This window comes from Marmota marmota, unplaced genomic scaffold, assembly GCF_001458135.2.
Source record: "Marmota marmota marmota unplaced genomic scaffold, marMar, whole genome shotgun sequence".
Lineage (NCBI taxonomy): Eukaryota > Metazoa > Chordata > Mammalia > Rodentia > Sciuridae > Marmota > Marmota marmota.
The window spans coordinates 5,644,868-5,667,397 of NW_025999891.1; the positions used below are offsets into that span (position 1 = coordinate 5,644,868).

Consider the following 22,530-nt stretch of genomic DNA (forward strand, 5'->3'; position numbering starts at 1 on the left):
TTTCCTTTCCTTCCTTCCTTCCTTCCTTTCCCCTTCCCCTTCCCCTTCCCCTTCCCCCTTCCCCCTTCCCTCTTTTCCCCCTTCCCCCCTTCCCTCTTTTCCCCCTTCCCCCCTTCCCCGCTTTCCTTTTCCTTTGGATCAAACCTAGGGCTTCACACGTGCTAGGCGAGCGCTCTACTGCTGAGCCAAAACCCCAGCCCTTTATGTGGTTTTTGTATCATGTATGAATTTGTTGTAGTATAGAAACTTTTTTTCTGGGTTTTGCTATTTTTTTTGTTGTTGTTTTTGCAGTGCTAGGGATTGAACCCAAGACTTGCATGTGTTAGGCAGGTGCTCTACTAGGACTGAGCTACACTTTAAGCCCTGTATAATCTATTATGTGCTTTTCTTTAGCTTCTTATTTGAATTTACATATCAGATTGTGAGATGCTAGTTCAAAGTAGATGGTGAATAAAATGTGCTTTTACTCCTAAAATGTGGAATTGATTTCAATCAATTAATATTTTTCCTTACTCTTGTCACCTGTGATAGATTCTGTAATAAGAGAACCTATTGTTGAAATAATTTTCCTCAAATTGTTACCTATTTCATGAAGTAATTCCTCTATTAAAAGTTCATAATTTCGGGGCTGGGGATGTGACTCAAGCGGTAGCGCGCTTGCCTGGCATGCGTGCGGCCCGGGTTCGATCCTCAGCACCACATACAAACAAAGATGTTGTGTCCGCCGAAAACTAAAAAAATAAATATAAAAAAAAAAGTTCATAATTTCTTTTTTTCCCATTTTATATAATCTGTTGATGTACCTTAACTTTAAAGTATTCCAGCTGGTCTTCTGTACCTTCAGACATGTACTCTTTTTTTCTCTCTCAGGTAATCTTTTTATCTCTCAATTTCTATCTAACCATCTCTTTCATATTTGGTTCAAAGCAACTGATCTAGATCTTGACAAGCTTTCTGCTTGTCTTTAGCATTTGTAATCTCAATTTGTATTATTTGTATTAAACTGTGAAACAACTTCTGGTTGTAGATTATGAAGATCAAAGTCCCATTTTTATAGTCACATCATCTTTGATGGTTGCCTTTTAAGAAAGTTGTTTAGACAGTACTGTACACTTAAAGAACTGATGAACTGGAAGTATGGACAATCATTTGCCTTACAAAGAATTTTTTTTTTTTTTTTAATGGAACAAAATTAAACTTCTCCAAAAAAAAAAGCACAGGACCTTTTATAAAATTTAAAGTGATTTACCGAAATACACTTAATATTTTGTCATAGCTCTTTTTTTACACAGTGTGTAAGGTACAGTAATAGGATTTTGCACAAATGAATATGTGACCATGTTTCTAATTATATGGAAATATTTTAAAATTTGGGACCCTTTTCAGAATAAAAGAAAAAAAATCCAAACAATATTATGACAATGGTGTTCATTTATTGCTTACTAAATAAATTATATTCTGGAAACCATAGTCTTTTGTTACTAAATAAGTAGTGTAGCATTCAATTTGAGGATAGTGAATGTTTAAAATTCACTGTAATTGGTGCAATAACATTTTCTTGAAGAATTAAGACTTTTTTGGAATTAAAATATGGTTAAATGGTCAAAATTCAGATATAGATCTCTAAATCATACATATTTCTAAAGCCTAAATATATCAACATCTTTTATTGTTTTAAAGCCAATGCATACTCTAAAAAATACCCACATTTCTGTTTGCCTGATAATTTATTTTGTATGAGAATTAGGAAAAAATAAAAAATAACAGAATAGGGTATAATCTGGGAGATAAAATGGAAGGGTATTGTTTTTTTTTTTCTTTTTTAATTTTTTAGTTGTAGAAGGACACAATATTTTATTTATTTTCATGTGGTGCTGAGGATCAAACCCAGTGCCTCACATGTGCTAGGTAAGCACTCTACCACTGAGCCACAACCCCAGCCACCTATTGGTTTTTCTTGATATTCAGTCCCTCACTTTTTAGAAGTGTGCTGATTTGTAGTAGAGATTGACGACTAACTTTTATGTTTTGAATATCTTTTCTTTTAGAGAATATTTGGAGAAACTGCAGAAAAAAATTTATATCTCTCTCAGTTGATTATATTGGATACACTGGAAAAATGTCTTGCTGGAGTAAGTAAATCTACTCTTATATAGGGAGGTTTTGTGCCTTCAGACTTGGAATGATCTGTGTGCCACAGTATAGGTGTGTACAAAGAGAACACACATGACCTTTTTGTCTTAAGACAAATGAATGTGCATTTTGTTAAGATAGCTGACCTGGTGGTGCAGATGATTTTCAAGAGAAAATTATTCTCTTGTATTTTATAAATTAAATAGATATTGTTTACTTACAAGTGTTAAGTTTGAGCTAGATATCTGTCTCAGGGTTTTTAGAAAATATTTTTTAATAAAGAGATTGCTATTTAATTTAATGAATTTTTCAGATATCGTAGGCCTGTGGCAATGTGAAGCTGTGAAAAAATATACTTCAGAAGACCAAGAGTAATCTTATTTTCCCTCCTGCATGAATATGGTTTGTTTAATTATTTATTGTTAGGTGGGACTTGAACCCAGGAGTGCTCTATTACTGAGCTATAACCTCATGTTTTTAATTTTTTGAGACAGAGTCTTGCTAAGTTGCTGAGGCTAGCCTTGAACTTTATGTTCCTCCTGCCTCAGCCTCCTGAGTTGCTAGGTATGCACCATTGCACCTAGCTTGAATATGGTTTTAATACTCTGCTATACAAATCTATATAAGAGCTTGAAAATTGAATTTATCCTATTGAGAACAGATAGATATTACCTTAAGAATTCTTGTTTTGTGTAAACACGCTCATATATAATAGTTATGTGGAGGATTAGTTGAGAACCAAATCATTTTTTTCAGGTTTCTTCTAAGTAGTTTTCTCAGTATATTTCAATCCTGATTTAATTTGAACTTTTCCAAAATATTTGTTGTGTAATGCAGAGTATTTCTCTTCTTCCATAACTTTAGTTTTTCTTGGAACATTGGTTGGAGTTTACATAATACATAAACTATATACTTCCTTTTAAAGATCTGTCTGTTCCACATATATTGGAATTAACTTCTTATTCTCTCTGCCTTTGGTACAGAATTTCAGATTTTGTTTTGATTCATAATGGCTTCTATCTTCCACTTTTGTTACAGTTTTCTATAGTAAACCTAAAGGGAAAGAACTTTGATACATGGGGACTAATTGTGTGACTCAGAAGTATTTGGAAAGGGGTAGAGTATTCAGTAGGGAATTAAAAAGAAAATAATTATATTCATACAACTGTGTTTTCTCAGGGAAGCTCTGTAGGCTACAAAATCTAAGCATAATATTCTAAACTCTTTTATTAGCTGTTGGCCATATTCCAGAATTGTGGGACAGTTGATAAGTTTTCAACTGAAACTCAGGGCCAGCTGGTTGTTTTAGCTTGGTTTCTTCTGTTAATTTGTGCTAATGCTATCATGCATTTGTAAAATGAAGCAAAAGTGCAAAAGCTCTGTTATGTAGGGTGATCAAAATGGGAAGGTGGGCAATTTTTAAACTTCTGAATCAATTCTTTGTAGCAGTCTTGTTACTTTGATTTAAAATTACCAGTACATCAGTTACACTGTGATTGAATGGGGTCCCAGAGTGGTTTATTGCTTTTTTAGTTCTACAGCTTCCTCCATTAACATTTGTAATAGATAAGTAATATTATTGGCCCCTGGTTGATTTAATTCTCTTTGTGGATAGTCTAATTGAAATGCTATTAACTGGTTATGGTGTAACTTGTATAATGTATAAAATATATATTTCCTTGCCTTACTCTGCTATTGAAAACGTTTAAATTTATTTGTTAAATATGTGTGTGTGGTGGTGAACTACATCTCCAGTCTTGTATAACTTGTTTTGTTTTCTTTTCCTTTAGTTGTACAGATCTGGGAATGTAGTTCAGGAGTAGAGCACTTGCTTAGCATGCAGAGGGCCCTAGGTTTAATTCCTACCACTTCAAAAAAAGCAAAAACCAAACAAAAAATCCAAGGTGTGGGGATATAGCTCAGTTGGTAGAGTGTTTACCTCCGTGCACAAGGCTCTGGGTTCAATCCTCAGCACGGCTCGCGCACGCGCGCGCACACACACACACACACACACACACACACTCTCACACTCCAAAGACCTATTCATATTATGGAATAGTTGGCTTTTCTTGATTTTTATGGTGGCTTCTCATTTATTTATTTTACAACTTTATTTTTCCCTCTAATAATATCTTGTTAATGTCTTCCTAAGTTTGATTTTCATTTTTAGATCAAATTAAATTGAGGCCTTTAAGGAGAATGGAGCCTGCAAATACATTATTTATCGTATAAGTTGTTGGAATAGCTAAGTGACAGATAATACTTGCCAGTATCATACTATGGTTAAAATTTTGTGGAGTCTGAGGAATCTTATTGCATATAAATATTATTCCAAAGATATAATACTTTTTCAACTTTTATTGTAGTTTCAACATTGGATTCATTGGCCTATAAATAATAAATAGATATTATAAAAAATTTTGCAAATTTATGAGAAATCTATGTATTTACTGTTTATATATTTCAGTGTATTTGTCACTGAAAGCCCTTGGATTACAGTTGTACAGGATGTGGCACACAATTATATAAAATTTCATTTTTTGTTATCCTGCGCAGTATTGGCAAGATTTTTATATATGTATGGATACCAAAGTCATTATGTGAAATAGTGATAGTGATGTGGAACAGTTTATTTTCAGGCTGGCTTATCTGTTTGGTTGTTCACAAAGTAGACATTTACTTTACAAGGTAAAGACCTCAGTGTTAACACCAATGTTATCAAATATAATTTTAACCTACAGGAGACCACCTAATGTTATGTGCTTCTTTATTTATTTTTGGTACTTGGGATTGAACTCAGGGGCACTTGACCACTGAGCCACATCCCCAGCCCTATTTTGTATTTTATTTAGAGATAAGGTCTCACTGAGTTGCTTAGCACCTCCCTTTTGCTGAAGTTGGCTTTGAACTAGTGATCTTCCTGCCTCAGCCTCCCGAGCATAAGTGTATATGCATGTGTGCATGCACATGGAATCAGTGAGGATGGATGGACGGTTGGACTATAATTATGGCATGAAAAATGGAACCATCTTCTTTTATTATAGTATCATAAATAGATGTAGCAACTATGAAACATTAACAATTATTGAATATAGGTGATGGCTAAATGATTGTTTATTAGTCTGTCAGCTCTTCTGTATGTTTGAGAAATTTTCCTAAAAGCAAATGTAAAATTTAAGCAAATTTTAAAATAGCAATGTAAAAATTAAGAAAGTTTTAGAATTATGTGATTATTTCTATTTTAGCAACCAAAGGACACAATGAGATTAGATGAAACAATGCTGGTCAAACAGTTGCTACCAGAAATCTGCCATTTTCTTCATACGTGTCGTGAAGGAAACCAACATGCAGCTGAACTTCGAAATTCTGCTTCTGGGGTTTTATTTTCTCTCAGCTGCAACAACTTCAATGCAGTCTTTAGTCGCATTTCTACCAGGTTAGTGTGTAAATCATGTAGGACTATTAAAGTAATATGAATTTTAGAAGTCTTTTTTTTCTTGTCTATATAAAAATAAAAAATTTCCAGAAATGAACTTTTTCTGGGTTTTGGTAGAGATTTTATACATTAATGTCTTGAAAATTTAAATTATATTGCAATATTGATGTGTGCAGATAGATAATCAGAGTATTGTTATAAACATGAAGGTCTGAATCTTAGGAAAAGCTATCTTCCATGGCCAGGAATTTTCTTTTCCTGTGTTTTGGAGATGTGGGTGGTAGGGATTGAACCCAGACCTTAAGTATGCATATGAGGTGTCCTTGAGATACCTCCCATCCCCAGGCCATTTCTTTTAAATACTAGATATGAATTTTTGACTTTTTTGGGGACATATTCCTTTAAAGGAAATTATTGTCATTTGGAATAATTGATAATAAAATTCTAATGATCTCACAGCTGTGCTCCTTATCACAGGATTATAGTCAATAACAAATAAAAACCTCACAAAAACCTAAGCAAACAGAAGTACAACGAAGTAATTGTGAAGTAAAATCCTCCAGAAAGTGAAGTTTTAAATGTACATAAGTGGTCCCATTTATTATTTATAGTATATGCTATGCTGTCTTATACTCATGATAACTCTGAAAGATTGGTGATATTTCCCATATTTTATAGGTATGCAACTCATTACTCCCCAAAAGTTAAGGTAATGTGCCAAATAATGGAGGATCCAGATTTTGTAAGTTAGGCTGGCTTCTGAATCTATGTTAGTTTCATTATTTTAGCCACATTTTGATGAGATTATTTTCATAATACATAGGTCTATGCTTTAAAAAATATAATTTAAGCCCTTATTGATAATTCAAACTCATCATTGTGAGCATTAGTTGTGATATGTTGTGAATGTGGAAATGGGATAAAATTTTGACTTTGGGATAAAATTATTACAGTAGTAACCCTCAAACTTGCTTTCATGAAAATGATATGCTTTTCTCATGCAAGTAAAGTCAAATAGGTTCTTAATTCAAGTAAGAAGTACAAAAGAAATCACATGTAGACTTGGTGAAATCAAAAACTAACAGAGAACAGAGAAAAAAAAACAAAACCTGTTTCTTTTTGGTGCCTGTATCTTTGACTTGTCAGTATTGTGCAAACAAGTGGACTAGTCAGATTCACTCATTCTTTTGTTGTTCTTTAGCAAGTATAAATGAGAATATACATCATAGTTTGAAAATTTGTACTGTGGTATTTTGGTGGAACTGACTGACTTCAAAATTCCTTCTTTCCTTTCTTTTTCTTTTTCCCCTTCCCTCTCTCCCTCACTCTCTTCTTCCCTCTCTCCCTCTCATCCTCCCTTCCTTCCTTTAGAATCCAACCCAGGGCCTTGCACATGCTAAGCAAGAGCTCTATCATTGACAGACCCCTAACCTCTCTATAATCATTTTAATAAAAAATGACTTTCTTATGATGCTAGGGCAGTGATATTTTTCAACCTCAAGAAAATACTTGGTCAAAAGAAAATTAAAATTTATTTAATGATATGATATTGATAATCTTGGGTAATGTTTATATGATAGAAAGATGTTTTCATGAACTCTATATAGAGTAATCACAATTTGTATTCTGAGTAAATAATACACTGATTGTATCAGCAAGGTAAGAAACACTTCAGGAATAGGAGATTGAAAAGTTATAAAAGAACAAAATCCCATTTTATTTAGATGACTACCAGACCAGGCCTACTTTTGAAAAAAATCTCAAATATTAAAGGTAGAAAATGATCACTACAATGTTTTGGTCTACCCAGGTATAAATTGCATTATAAAACACAGCAAATGTACCTGTTTTGAAAACCCTAGAAATCTTCTGGATCTTCTGGCCACCAAAGGTTTTCTTTTATGGGATTTTGCAGCATTAGCACATGTAAAAATAGACAGCTTTTATTTCCTGAATCTCGTTTACTGTTGCCATAATAGAAATTAGCTGTCCAAAATTTCATTAGCATGTGGGGACAGACAAATTAGAAATGGAATCTATGAAATAACGTGGTTCATTGGACTTTTCATGTAGTTAGTGCCGGAAATAGGAGTTAATCTTATTGGAGGACCACTCACCCCAAAGCCATTATGAAATCTAATTTAGGGGACATCTTAGCAAGACATTACAATTATTTTTGAAGCTAAGTTTTATAATATTTCATATGTAATGGATGAATTAATATCATGAAAATGTTTTATGTTTCACAATTCTCCTTGTCAACAAATGTTTTTCTTTTAAAAACGATTGCGTTTCTTTATTTTCTTCTCCCCCCCCCTTTTTTTTTTGAGGTGGGGGTTTTGTTGTGTTTCCAGATTGGTTTCAAACTTATGGGCTCAAGCAGTCCTCTTGAGTAACTGAGACTACAGGCTCATGCCACCATACCTGGCTCTTAAGATTGCTTTCTGTATTTCTGTTTTTGTCTTTAAGGGAAGATCTTAAGATAGTTTCATTATTCTGCTAAAGCAGCCAATATTCTGTGGCTCATAGTACTCATCTAGAAGAGTAGCTGATTTTGCAGAATTACTCTGTGACTGCACCAGATCTAGTTGTTGTGTTATGGGAATACCCTTTAGACTATGTAATTTGATATATCATCAGAAGAATATTCAATGACTTTAAAAGTTATTTTGTTCTTTACAATTTACTATATAGTTCTTTGCAAATCTGTTTTTTTATTGTTTCTTATTTCTAATATTTTTGATTTTTTTTCAATTTCTTCTTTAAATCATTTAAAACACTTACATTTTTTCTCTCTCTCTCTCTCTTTCTCTCTCTTTTTTGGTACCGGCGATTGAACCCAGGGGTGCTTAACCACTGAGCCACATCCCCAGCCCTTTTTTATATTTTATTTAGAGACAGGGTTTGCTGAGTTGCTTAGGGCCTCACTAAGTTGCTGAGGCTGGCTTTGAACTTGTGATCCTTCTGCCTCAGTCTCCTGAGCTGCTGGGATAATAGGTTTGTGTCACTTTGCCTGGTTTATATTTTCTTTTTAACATTGTTAAATTGCATATTTGTGTGTGCTCAATCTCATTCATAGTGAATTGTTTCCTCTCTGTATTGTAATCTTTGATTGCAAACTTATTTTCTGTAGTGTGGCCTGTATTTTTATTGGGAATCTTGTAGCCTTGGTCTCTGAGAGTGTTCAAGTGATAGTTTTGCATTTGCTTTTGCCAAGTGCCCAGCTTTAGACCTACTAACTGTTTATTTTTGTTAATCTCTCAGCCCCAGACTGTATTGGTAGTGTAAAATTGAATCCAAACCCTTATTAACAACTCTGGGTGACTTTTTATTTTATTTTTTGTAGTTGTGTATGGACAGTATGCCTTTATTTTATTAAATATTTTTTTAGTTGTAGGTGGACACAATTCCTTTATTTTGTTTATTTTTATGTGTTGCTAGGGATCAAATGCAGTGCCTCACGCATGCTAGGCATGCACTCTACCACTGAGCCACAACCCCAGCCCTTATTTGTTATTTTTTTTATTTTTTAATTTTTTATTTTTACGTGGTTCTAAGGATCAAACCCAGTGCCTCTCACATACTAGGTAAGTTCTATGCCACTGAACTACAGCCCCAGCCCTCCAGGTGACTTTTTTTCACCTACCTGTAGTGTTGACAGAACAAATAAACTTTCTGTGCAAGTAAGTTTTTGTTTTTGTTTTGTTTTCTAAAAGAGAGTGTATTCCATTCTAGTTTATGTTTTATGCAGGACTATATTTTCTAATTCTTGTATTATTAGAGTACAAAATTTTATATTCTTGTCTTTCTGGATGTTTGAGTGATAGATTTTCCACAGTTCATTTCTTTTATTCAGACTATCCTTTGTTTGATTTCTCTGCTTCAGAAATGTTTAAATATCACAAAGATATCCCTTCTCCTAGCAATAATTGAACTATAAAACGAGTTAAACTTTCTTCCATTTTCAACAACCAGTCCACTTTTCAAAAGTTAGTGTTGCTGAACTATTAGGGTATGTTTCCTAAGGAACCATACTTCATATTTATAGGTTATTTGCAGTAGCAGCTGTGGAGTTTTAACATATAAGTAAGTATTAAGGACCTTTTTGTTCCCAGTCTGAGCTGCCATGCTTTTCTTACTCTAATGATATGAAATACTTTAGGGTAAGTGCTTAGAATAAATTTTTTAAAATTATTTTTTAATACCTTTATTTTATTAATTTATTTTTTTAATGTGGTGCTGAGGATGAAATTCAGTGCTTCTCATGTGCTAGGTAAGCACTCTACCACTGAGCTATATTCCCAGCCTAGAATAAATTTAATGTTAGCTATAGGCTAATTTAGGCTAAGGTGAATCAAAGAAGAATATGAGAACGAAGAAGGAGGATTGATTCTATTTTTATTAACTCAAGATTTAATGTGATGATTAATAAGTTAGTTTTAAACTGTATTAAAATGGTTAAAATTCAAATTATTATTATGAATAAGCCCATATAGTATTTGTGCTTTTCTGCTGTCTTTTTGATGCATTTATAAAAAATTAGTAATTCCATTTTGATGTCTATTAATGGAAATAATGAGTATGCTTTATTAAATAGCACAGTGCAATAGATTAGTGATACCAGCTTTAAAAATCTGAATCCTGAGAAATGGAAAATGTCTAATCCTTTCTATTTAGCCTTAAGGGGATTTTAGAGTTTTAAAATACCTACATTTTTGTTAATTGTTAAATTTTTCTACATTGTGGTAACTTTATATTCAACATAAGGGAAGTTTGGGGTTTAGAAATATTCCTCTCTTTATATGCTTACTTACATTCTACTGTAGAGGAGGGATATAATTAAATAATCATGAACACATGTACAGATTGTAAAAAGTACAATGAAAAAAAAGGACTCAGTTTTTGAATATAAGATAAATGTGTCTTGTGACCTATAGGTAAAGTATTCATGTTTCTGGTTAGTATTAAATAGAAGTTAATAAAATTAAACTTTATTTTACTTATAACTTGAAATAGGAATTTGTAGAGCTTTTCATTGTGAGAAACATAAAGCACATAACAGACAGCATTTAAATCTTGTTTGAATAAATTCAGGTATATTTGGTTCGGGGCACAGGACTATAGATGGTACTATGTAATTAGTTTTACATCACATCAGGAAATGTCTTATCCCACTTTTAGTGTTATTATTCACTTTTGGTTGTAGATGTTCTCAGTATTATCCATTGTGAAGCTGCCCATAAAATTTTTACCTACTGCTTCATTGATGACTGCAAAATGGCAGTTTCTTATTTTATCATTCATTCATTTTTTTTTTTTAATACTGGGAATTGAACCCCACGCATGCTTTACCACTAAGCTATGTCCATGATCCTTTTTATTTTTTATTTTAAGTCAGAGTTTTGCTAAGTTGCTCAGGCTGGTCTGGTATGTGTGATCCTCCTGCATCAGGCTGCTGAGTTACTGGGATTATAGATATGTGACACCCACTGTGTCCACCTTGCCCTTTCTTTCTTCCTTTCCATTGGGAACCCAGGTTTACCACTGAGCTATGGCCCCAGCCCTTTTTATTTTGAGACAAGGCCTCACTAAATTGCTTAGGGTCTTGCTAAATTTTGGAGCTGGCCACAAACTTGTGATACTCTTGTTTCAGCCTCCTGAGTCACTGGGATTACAAATGCATGCTGCCATACCTCTTTCTTTCTTTCTTTCTCCCTCCCTCCCTCTCTCTCTCCCTCCCTCCCTTGGGGTTGAGGTTGTGGCACCGTGGTAGAGCACTTGCCTCACATGTGCAAGGCCCTGGGTTTGATCCTCAGCACCAAGTACAAATAAATAAAATAAGGGTATTGTGTCCAACTACAACTAAAAAATAAATATTAAAAAGAATTTAACTTTTATTTTTTATATTTATTTTTTTATGTGGTACTTAGGATTGAACCCAGAGCCTCACCTGTGCTAGGCATGCGCTGTACCACAGAGCTACAACCCCCCACTTCTCAGCCTTGCTTTGTGGTGCTGGAGATTGAACCCAGGGTATTTACATTAAATTTTGGTTCTTGTAAAATATTTTTCCTTTATTATTTATAGTGTTTATCTTGTAATATGGTCTGCATAGATAATGCAGGATTGAAGCTTGACTCTGAATGTTCATTTTTAGAGTAAGTTGGCATTCTACAGTGGTAAAAGATTACCCATGAGTTTTTATTCTTTTTCAGTATTACCACATGGATTTTTATTTATTGTATATGTTTCAGTTGTCATAAACATAATTCTTTCGATGATCAAATTTTCTCATTTTTGACAGCAAGAACATAATTTAAGTTCACACCTGTATAGTTTACAAGGTGACTCTGACAGTGGTACTGGTTTTCTTGTTTTCAGGCTCAAGGTGACTAAAGCTTATCTTGAACTTTTCCTGCCCTAATCCTGAAATTAACTAATTTTCCCAAGCACCCTGGGCTAAAAGTAGGAAATATAATTTAGATACCTCAATCTTAAAGACAGGGATACTAATTTTCTTAGATTTCATGGTTTCTTTCATCATGTCCCATTTTTATAAGAAATATTTATCCTCCCCCCCCAATTCAGGAGGCTAAGACAGGAGAATTATAAATTGGAGGACAGCCTGGGCAATTTAGTGAGACTCTATCTTAAAAGCTAAAAAGGGGCCTGGGGATGTGGCTCAAGCGGTAGCGCGCTCGCCTGGCATGCGTGCGACCCGGGTTCGATCCTCAGCACCACATACAAACAAAGATGTTGTGTCTGCCAAAAAACTAAAAAATAAATATAAAAAAAAAAAAAAAAAACCAAAAAAAAAACTAAAAAGGGTTGGGGCTGTAGCTTGATGGTAATGCCCCTGGGTTCAATCCCCAGAATGGGGGAGGATGGATATTTATTTTGCTATTTATATAAGTCTTTAATCTTATAAACTTATCACTTGATAAAGAATCTGTTGAATTTGAAATTTTGGAAAATCCTAGCACTTAAATTGATTAATTATTCTTGTTTTTTACTTCTCAGATTACAGGAATTGACTGTTTGTTCAGAAGATAATGTTGATGTCCATGATATAGAATTGTTACAGTATATTAATGTGGATTGTTCAAAATTAAAACGACTCCTGAAGGGTAAGTTTAAATGTGTGATATATCTTGAAATTAATCACTGTGGGTCAAAACTCTGTTGTAAATGTTCTAAATGTCCTAATTGTGTTTGATTAGAACATCAAAGTGAGTTTAATAATTCAAATATTCTTATAAAATGGCTCAGTAATACATAAGGTTTACTCATTTTTGAACCTTTAAAAATAACATAGTAGAGAAAAGTAGTATCTTAAATCTTGGCAATGGAAAGTTTTCTTCAGCTATATTTTTTGCTTTTTATAAAGAGAAAGGATGTTGTTTAATTTTTCTGGAATTTGATCTCTTTTAAAGGCTGGCTGTAGATTATAGAAGTTATTTAGTTGTAATGCTTAAGGATAGATGATAGTTTTTAGCAGTATATCAAAGCTTCATTGCAAAAAGGAACCAGGAGATTGTGATTTCATGCTGAGAAGAGAAATTGAGCCAGGGAACTTATTTCTGACATTTCTGTTTCCTTCCTTCCTTCTTTCCTCCCTCCCTCCCTCCCTCCCTCCCTCNTTAGCCTCAGTAATTTAACAAGTCCCTAAGGAACTTAGTGAGACTCTGTCTCAAAATAAAAAGGGTTGGGGATGTGGCTAGTGGTTAAATGCCTTCGGGTTAAATCCCCAGTATTGGGGACTGGGGTAGAGCGCTCGCCTAGCATGTGTGAGGCCCTGGGTTCAATTCTCAGCACCACATAAAAATAAATAAATAAAATTAAATCCCGAGTATCCTCTCACCCTCAAAAACACCACCACCACCACCTCAACATTTGTGCAGTGTTCCCCCCATTTTATTCATGATAATGAGATTTGAACCTAGAGTCTCACATGCTTTATCACTGATCTACATCCCCCAGCCCTTTTTTTTATTATCAGTGTGTGACAGGCATTATGCCATGCAATTTATATGTCTTTACTCATCAGACCTTACAGTTACTCTATGATGCAGTACCAGTATTATTAGTTCCATATGTGGATGAAGGAATTGAGGTTTCAGTAACATTTCCAAGGTCACAGAGCTAGTAATTGTCAAGGTAAAGATTCATTTTACACCTGGCCATTTCTTGAACCAACACATTTAACTGCTACACTATGGAGCTTATGGGTTATTGCTTTTAGTAGTCATAGGAAGTGAAGGAAAGGCAGTAAGGTGTGAAGTACCTTGATCAATATTTTATGCTAGGTACCACTTTACTTCAGATTTGTGGAATGACTTAGTAGAGAGTTATGTTACATGAACTTCTGGTATTTGAGTGTACAGTAATGTAAGTAAGAAACAAGGAAGGTAGTGGAAGTCTAGATGGAATGGGAAGGGGCCACTTTAATAGATATTTAGCTCATAAAATACATAGCATTTGGTTGGTAATCAATTTAGATATATGAGGTTGGAGAGGTGTTATTGAATAGTATAGAACAAGCTGTTTTAAGGCAGGAAAAAGAAAAGATTGATGGCAGGAAAGGGAGTGGCCAGGAGAATGATGAATTCATCTTTAGATTTACTGAGACTGAGGCATCAGTAGGATGTCTAATCAGATATTTGTAGAACCTATGTCACAAAAGATGAATATGTTGGAATGGAGACTAGATGACACAAGATGTCAACAAGGTAAAGTTGGGGAATGGAATCACCATTTGACCCAGCTATTCCTCTTCTCGGACTATACCCAAAGGACCCTAAAAACAGCATATTACAGGGACACAGCCACATCAATGTTTATAGCAGCACAATTCACAATAGCTAAACTGTGGAGCCAACCTAGATGTCCTTCAGTGGATGAATAGATAAAAAAAATGTGGCGTTTATACACAATGGAATATTACTCAGCAATAAAAAAACAATAAGATCATGGCATTTGCAGGGAAATGGATGACATTAGAGAAGATTATGCTAAGTGAAGTTAGCCAGTCCTCAAAAAGCAAATGCCAAATGTCTTCTCTGATATAAGGGGGGTGACTCAAAATGGGGTTGGGAGGGAGACAAAGGAAAGAAGATTACCTCTAGATAGGGGTGGGAGGGAAAGGGAAGGAGAAGGGGAATAGTATGGATGGTGAAAGGAGACCCTCATCATTATACAAAATACATGTATGAAGATGTGAATTTGGTGTCAACATACCTTATATAAAATCAGAGATATGATAAAGTATTATATAATGGCGTATTAAGAATTGTAATGCAAAAATAAATAAATAAAAGAAAGAAAGAAAGAAAGAAAGAAACTACTGAGATGTTTAGTGAAAATCATCATGATGTCAGGCAAACAATTATTTTATTTATTAAATAATCCCTTTTCAAATTAGCATTTTTGTGTACTTCATCCCAAATTTGAAATAATTGGATTTAATGTTATTCATTGGACATTAACTATCATATAACATTTGTTATCACACACATTATTTTTTCTGTCATTTTTAAAACAATCTTTGTTATAAAACATTATCTTTCGAATTGGATTTTATATAATTTTATATAATTAAAGAGAACTATGAATTACAGTAAAAAAATGGTAAAGTTGATGAATATAGGAAGGCAAAAATGTGTAATGGTATTATTTGGAAATCAAAGGAGGACAGGAGCAAGGAAAATTCAAGGGGTACATTTAAAAACCGTTTTAGGATCAAGTTACTCATTTGCAAGTCTATAAAAATTCAAATTAAAAGATTCTTTAGATAAGAACTTGAAGACCCATGTTTATCTTAGATATTTATGTAAATGTAATAAAAACTGGTATTTCTTCATTAAAAATCCATAGAAGATTTTGTCAAGGGACTGTTAAGGTAAAATAGATTTCAGAAGGGTCATCTTTTCCAGATAAATTTTTTTCTTTTTGGTACATTGTGGAGGATAAATTTATAGAAGAAAAAAAATAAAATTGCAATATATTCATATGAAGTAATATTTGATCTTACATGCATTAAAACTGCAACCTACTATTTTGAATAAATTAGCAACATTTTAAAAATGAGCATGTTTGGGGCTGGGGATGTGGCTCAAGCGGTAGCGTGCTCGCCTGGCATGCGTGTGGCCTGGGTTCGATCCTCAGTACCACATAACAAACAAAGATGTTGTGTCCGCCGAAAACTAAAAAATAAATAATAAAAAAAATTCTCTCTCTCTCTCTCTCTCTTTAAAAAAAAAATGAGCATGTTTAATGATGGTAAGGATGTGACTAATGTACTTTGATATGCTTCTTGATAGGAGTGCCATTTGGTCCAACCCTTGTGTAAAGCATCTTGGGAGTATTTATCTTGGACCTTAGAAAGGATTCATCTCTTCCACCAGACACTTTTATTTTTAGATATTTGTTTACATTAAAGATATAGTCAGTAATATTGAAAAAGCTTTGGATATAAACATTTGTTACTATAATTTTTAATACATTTGGATATAAAGGTACAACTTCAAAATATTTATATAGCCACTGACTTAATTCAGTGACTTTAATATCTGGAGAGAAGTCAAAAGAAGCCCAATTCAGTCACGTAATAATTGGTAACTGTAGACATACAGTTTGGACAACTGTAATATTCTGGAGGCATTAAGATTTTGAAAGAACGAAATATATTGAAAAGAACTAATAGTTAATACTCCAGAGTCATCAAAAATACCTATGAAGTGTTTTTTTTTTTTGATACCTAGGGGCAATTCACCACTGAGCTACTTCCCCAGCTTTTTTTTATTTTAAGACAAGGTCTTGATAAATTGCTTAGAGCCTTGTTAAGTTGCTGAGGCTGGCCTCAAACTTGCAATCTTCGTGCCTCAGCCTCCCAGGTCGTTGGGATTACAGGCATGTGTGCACCATGCCTAGTTCCTATGAAGAATTTTCAAAACATTTGAGGTTATTTTGTAAAGTAAGAAGATTAATTTTGACATGGCTAATATGACCTCAGTTATGTTAAATTTATTTGTCTTATACATGCAAAGGAACGGGGGTAGAAGAAAATTTACCAAACTTTTGACTATGATTGTCTCTGTATGGTAGAATCGTGGACTATGTTTCAACTTTCGCTTAAGCCATTGTGTATTTTAAAAATTTCCACAATGACCATGTGTTTTTACTTTTTAAAAAAGCAAAAGCAAATTTTTAAAAAATAAAACACAGGTGCTGGGTTTGTGGCTCAGCAGTAGAGCACTCATCTAGCATGTGCAAGGCCCTGGGTTTGATCCTTAGAATCACGTAAAAATAAATAAATAAAATAAAGGTATTGTGTCCAACTATAACTAAAAATAAAATTAAATTAAAAAAAAAACACAGGGAAACATAACTTGAAGTTGAAGGCATGTTTGCTTTAATTTAGTTTTGTCTTAACAAATAACTAATAGGTTTGAAGTTAATATTAATTGTCTTTACATTCTTTATAAATAATCCTGGGGCAAAAATAGTATGTGAAAAAAAAGTTATTTTTGCTAGTATCTCTGAACTGTATTTGTGTTAATTAAATAATCTAGAGCTAACTAAAAATAATTTTCCCCCACAGAAACAACATTTAAATTTAAAGCTCTAAAGAAGGTTGCACAGTTAGCAGTTATAAATAGTCTGGAAAAGGTAAGAAAACTTTTGGTATTAAAATTCTGTTTTGGGTTACAAATGTTGCTGCCTTTAGTATTTTGAATAAAAAAATCATGACTCGAGTGATAGTTTCACATTAATTTTTAGAAAGAATGCATTATAATATTTTTATGAAGAAATTAGAAGTTTGTGGCATTTACTTTATGAAGAAAAGTTCACTGCTTCATATAAACATGTTTTGTTTTTTTGTAGGCCTTTTGGAACTGGGTAGAAAATTATCCAGATGAGTTTACAAAACTTTACCAGATTCCACAGACTGATATGGCTGGTAAGGTTAACATCAATTTTGTTTTCTTTTAAATTCTTTCTTAGGAGGTGAAAACCTGTTGCTTTTCAAGTTACTTTTTAAAAAAGGAGCTTTTATATCTTCTACTATCAACTGATATCAAATAGGAAATACTGTTTTTCTCTAATATTTCTAAATTACCTCTAATCTTTTTCCTTTGAGCAAATAAAAAAATTTGAAATGAAACCTTAATCTTTAGAGTTAATTGAATAATTGATGGCTACTGTTGATGGCTGTTAGAGAGAAGCACCTTTTTTTGTGTGTTGTAAAGCCTTATTTTGTTTTTACAGATGTGTATATAAAGTAATTATACTGTTTTTACCTGTGAGGTAGGAATTCATTGGATACAGCTGCATGGCAGAGAATATAGACTCCTGGGAAATTTTTTGGTAATTTTGGTAATTCTCTTTGGGAAGGTGTCCAATTTTTGAAGGTTGGGTACATTGCAGTTTGCATAAGGCCCTGTACATTGAGACAAAACACAAGATCAGTCATTGTGAAATATCAATTTTTTTTCTAGGATGGATCAAGATAGCTCTTCTAACACATGGGAAATTTAACAGTTCTTATCTGCTTATGTGAATGAATTTGTGTAGTGGCTTAAATTAACTTCCAAGTTTATCTCTTTAAATGTGGCCTTTGGGTTTTTGGATAGTGCTAACTTTTAATGCCAGCAATTTTTTTTCTCTCATAATAATGTCATTTAATGTTTTTCATGTAGAGTGTGCAGAAAAACTCTTTGACTTGGTGGATGGTTTTGCTGAAAGCACCAAACGTAAAGCAGCAGTTTGGCCACTACAGATCATTCTCCTTATTTTATGTCCAGAAATAATCCAGGATATATCCAAGGATGTGGTTGACGAAAACAACATGAATAAGGTGCGGAGGGCATTTCCATTATGTCCATATGTGAAACAGTTTATTTTACTCAAGTAGTGTATCATTTTTATTTTATCATTATTTATATTTTGGTGGTATTGGGGATCTAACCTAGGGCTTCAGGCATGCCAGTCAAGTGTTCTACCGATAAGTTATACCCCCCAACCCTAGGTTTATCATTCTTTATAATCATTTTAGGTCTCTGTTTGTGACCTTAGTGGAAATATTCTCATACATAATTTTATTTGGAAGAGAAATAAATAATATCATTCAATGATCAAAGACTAAAAACAATCCATTGGTATTTTTTACCAGAGAAGACTAAAGAATAATTCAGTTACTTTTAAACATAGTTTCTCTAATATTCCCTTCAGGGTTTGCCTTACTGGACTTTTCTCCTCCCTCCCTCCCTCCCTCCCTTCCTTCCTTTCTCCCTNCAATATTTTTTTAGTTGTTGATGGACCTTTATTTTATTTGTTTGTTTGTTTGTTTATTTATTTATTTATTTATATGTGGTGCTGAGATTTGAAACCAGTGCCTCAGACATGCCAGGCAAGTGCTCTACCACTGAGCCACAGTCCAAGCCCTGTTTTTTTTTTTTTTTAAAACCAGGGATTGAACCCAGGGTGCCATCACTCACTGTGCCACATCCCCAGCCCTTTTTACATTTTTTAAAAATTTGAGACAGGGCCTTGCTAAATTGCCGAGGCTGGCTTTGAACTTGCAATCCTCCTGCCTTGGTCTCTTGAGCTACTGTGATTACAGGCATGCGGCACCATGCCTGATAGACTTCGTCATTTTTATAGTATGTTGTTTGCATGTTTTTAGGAGTTTGTTCGCTTGGTGCTATTGAAATGGTCAGGAAACTCAGAACAGTTTTCACAGAGTTTTATTAGGATGGCAGACTACACATACACTTTGTATTGAAATTAGCATTATAACAGCTGGTAATTTGAAAAGAATCTTATATATATATATATTTTTTAAAGATTTGAGTTGTTAACATTTTATTTGAAGTTCAAAATGCACTAGTTTTGTAATAGACACTTTTTCCTTTATTGCCACTTTGGGAGAAATATTCTTAGCTGACTAAATATGAATGTGCTCTTACATAATTTGGCTATGGATGAAGATGTTCAGAATCAGCTGAATGATTCACTACTTTGCAGAAACATTGGATAGGGAATTTATTAATTGAGGGGTAAATAAATGAAGTAGGAAATCCTTGAGAGCCTATGAATTTATGATATTTCTCTTATGTCAATGTCCCAACTTTTGAGGATACCATTTTTCATACTAGATTGTTGGAAGCCCTTCAAAGTAGTTGTTTTATTTTTGTTTGTTTCTATTTATTGGTAAAGTAGAACTAGTTAAAACTACTATAAGTTCAGTAGTACTCTTAAATGAATTTAAATTTTAGTAATCACAGTTCCAGATATATCTTTCTATCAGTCATTTGTATACCTTCCATGAATTGCTCATTTTTCCATTTAATTTTTGTCTTTTATTGATTTATAGGGTGTGTATACATGTACTTGGGTTCTCTTTATAAACTAATTCATAGACTAAAACTGCAATTTCTGTGTTCAGAGCATTTGTATTTAAAATTTTGAATAGTTCTTACTACTTTTCTATTTCCTAATAGTTGGCAGCAGTTTATTTTTTCACCACACTGGATAAGAAGACCTATTTTTATTACCCCTGCCTAGGCACAGAGGCTACTGGGGTCCCAACAAACTTTAATTTGGTCCCCTACCCATAGCAGAAATAAGAGAAAATGATATAAAAATGAAAAATGAATTAATGACAGTGGCTAAAACTGGGAAGGTTTAATCTGCCTTTTCCATTCTATAGAAACATTACAGTTTTCTGGTGGCGGGAGTAGGGTACTGGAGATTTAATCCAGTGTTTGGTCTACCACAGAGCTACATCCCCAGGCTTTTTTTCTTTTTTCTTTTTTTTTCCAGACAGGGTCTCACTTAGTTACCTAGGCTAGATTTCAACTTGTGATTCTCCTGCCTCAGCCTTCCAAGTCACTTGATTATAGGCGTGTGTGTACTACCACATACAGCAAAACAGAATGGAAACAAAAAGCCAGAAAATACACTTACATATATTTAGGCAGGTTGTGCTTGCTGGCGAGATATCTTAGTATTCTGGTTCTAAGAGTTTTGTTGGCATCAGGGTTTTGGGGGCATTTTCAGCTTACATTCTCATCATGAAATAATGGCTTATAAGAAGCTGGAATGTGAATAGTTTAACAAACAGGTTAGCAGAAAATGGAGAAAAGAAAAACATTTTGGGACTTCTAATTATAAATTGGGTTCATTTACGTTTTCCTGAATCCTTATCAGAACTCCCTATTTTTCAGTCTTCTAAATTTTTGACACATGAATAAAATGATACAGTATCTTGATCTCAAGTGTTCTCACTCTCTCTCCTGCTCCTCATAGGGTAAATTATGTGAAATGATGGGTATGTTAATTACCTTGTGGTAATCACTTTATTATGTATATCTAAATATGTTATACTCATTAAATATATTAAATAATGTATTAAATATATTAAATACTCATTAAATATTTTATTTGCCAATTATATCTCAGGTAAAACTGGAAAAAAAAGTCATTCCAAATGAAAGTAAACAATAGATTATTAGCAATGAAATGATATAAATGTGTAAGAATAGAATAATAGCAATGTAATAATGTTAGGAACAGCTGTGCTTATATGTGTGTATATATATTTTAGCATTTATTTCTGTGAATGTAATTCCACATTTATAAATGTCAAAAGCAAGTTACATTCATGGAGGAAATGAAGGTTATATATATCTGTAACGTAAAAATAAAGAATTATAAAGACATACCCTTTTTCATTCAAAGATTTATACTCTAGCGCTTATCATACCTTTTTCATAATACCCTAAATTTGAAAGCAACCCAAATGCTCATTAGCTGGTGAATGGATAAACCAACTGTGATAAATTGAGATGATGGAATATTTTTTCAATAATTAAAAGTAAATACTGTGCACTGCCAGGCGTGATGGTGCAAGCTTATAATCCTAGTGTCTTGGAGGCTGAGATAGGAGGATTGCAAGTTCAAGGCCAGCTTCAGCAACTTAGCAAGACCTGTCTTGAAATAAAAAAATAAAAAGGACTGGGGTTGTAGCACCCCTGGTTTCAATTCCCGGTTAACAACAACAACAACAACAACAATAAAAACCCAGAAAGAAAGAAAAGGAAAATAACTGCTGCCTGGTGCAGTGACACATGTCTATAATCCCAGTTACTTGGAAGGCCAAGGCAGGAGGATTCCAAGTTCAAAGCCAGCCTGGGCAAGTCAATGAGACCGTGTCTCAAAATAAAAAGAAATAAAAGAGGCTGATGATGCAGCTCAGTGGAAGAGCACCCCTGTACCCACTTGTGGGGGGATGGGAAAGGAGAGTAACTACTGTTCACAGAACATGGATGAATCTCAAAAACATGCTAAACAAAGGAAGCCAGACAAAATGACATACTGTGTGATTTCTTTTGTTTTTGATTCCCTTTTTTCTTTCTTGTTGTTGTTGTTGTTGTTATTATTATTATTATTTTATTATTATTGGTACTGGGGAATGAACCCAGGGGTCCTTTGCTGCTGAGCTACACCCCCAGCCTTTTAAATATTATTTCTTAATTTTGAGACAGGGTTGCTTATTAGGACCTTGATAAGTTGCTGAGGTTGGCCTTGAACCTGCAGTCCTTGTTTTAGTTAGCTTTTCCACTGCTGTGACTAAAGGATCTGACCAGAACAACTGTAGAGGAAGAAGAGTTTATTTGAGGGCTCATGGTTTCAGAGGTCTTAGTCCACAGAAGGCCAGCACCATTTCTTGGGGCTCAAGTTGAGGCTGAACATCACCATGGGAGGGTGTGGTTGAGTGAAGCAGCTTACATCATGTGATCAGGAATGAGAGAGAGAGAGAGAGAGAGAGAGACACACACACACACACACACACACACACACTCTCTCTCTCTCTCTCTCTCTCTCTCTCTCCACTCTCCAGATAAAATAATATATACCCAAAGCCATGCCCCAATTCTCACCTCCTCCAGCCATACCCT

The 22,530-nt window shown here is 33.9% G+C and overlaps 1 protein-coding gene across 9 annotated transcripts in view; it reads left to right on the forward strand.

Annotated features, from left to right (window-relative positions):
- The window catches only part of Nf1 (neurofibromin 1), a 245,823-nt gene that overhangs the window by 48,156 nt on the left and 175,137 nt on the right, over positions 1–22,530 (forward strand). For all 9 annotated transcript variants that reach the window (XM_048794474.1, XM_048794490.1, XM_048794485.1 and 6 more), the window contains exons 3-8: positions 2,049–2,132; positions 5,379–5,569; positions 12,590–12,696; positions 17,169–17,236; positions 17,453–17,528; positions 18,268–18,425. In XM_048794474.1, the coding sequence (XP_048650431.1) occupies positions 2,049–2,132; positions 5,379–5,569; positions 12,590–12,696; positions 17,169–17,236; positions 17,453–17,528; positions 18,268–18,425 (684 nt within the window). The remainder of the gene's footprint in view (positions 1–2,048; positions 2,133–5,378; positions 5,570–12,589; positions 12,697–17,168; positions 17,237–17,452; positions 17,529–18,267; positions 18,426–22,530) is intronic.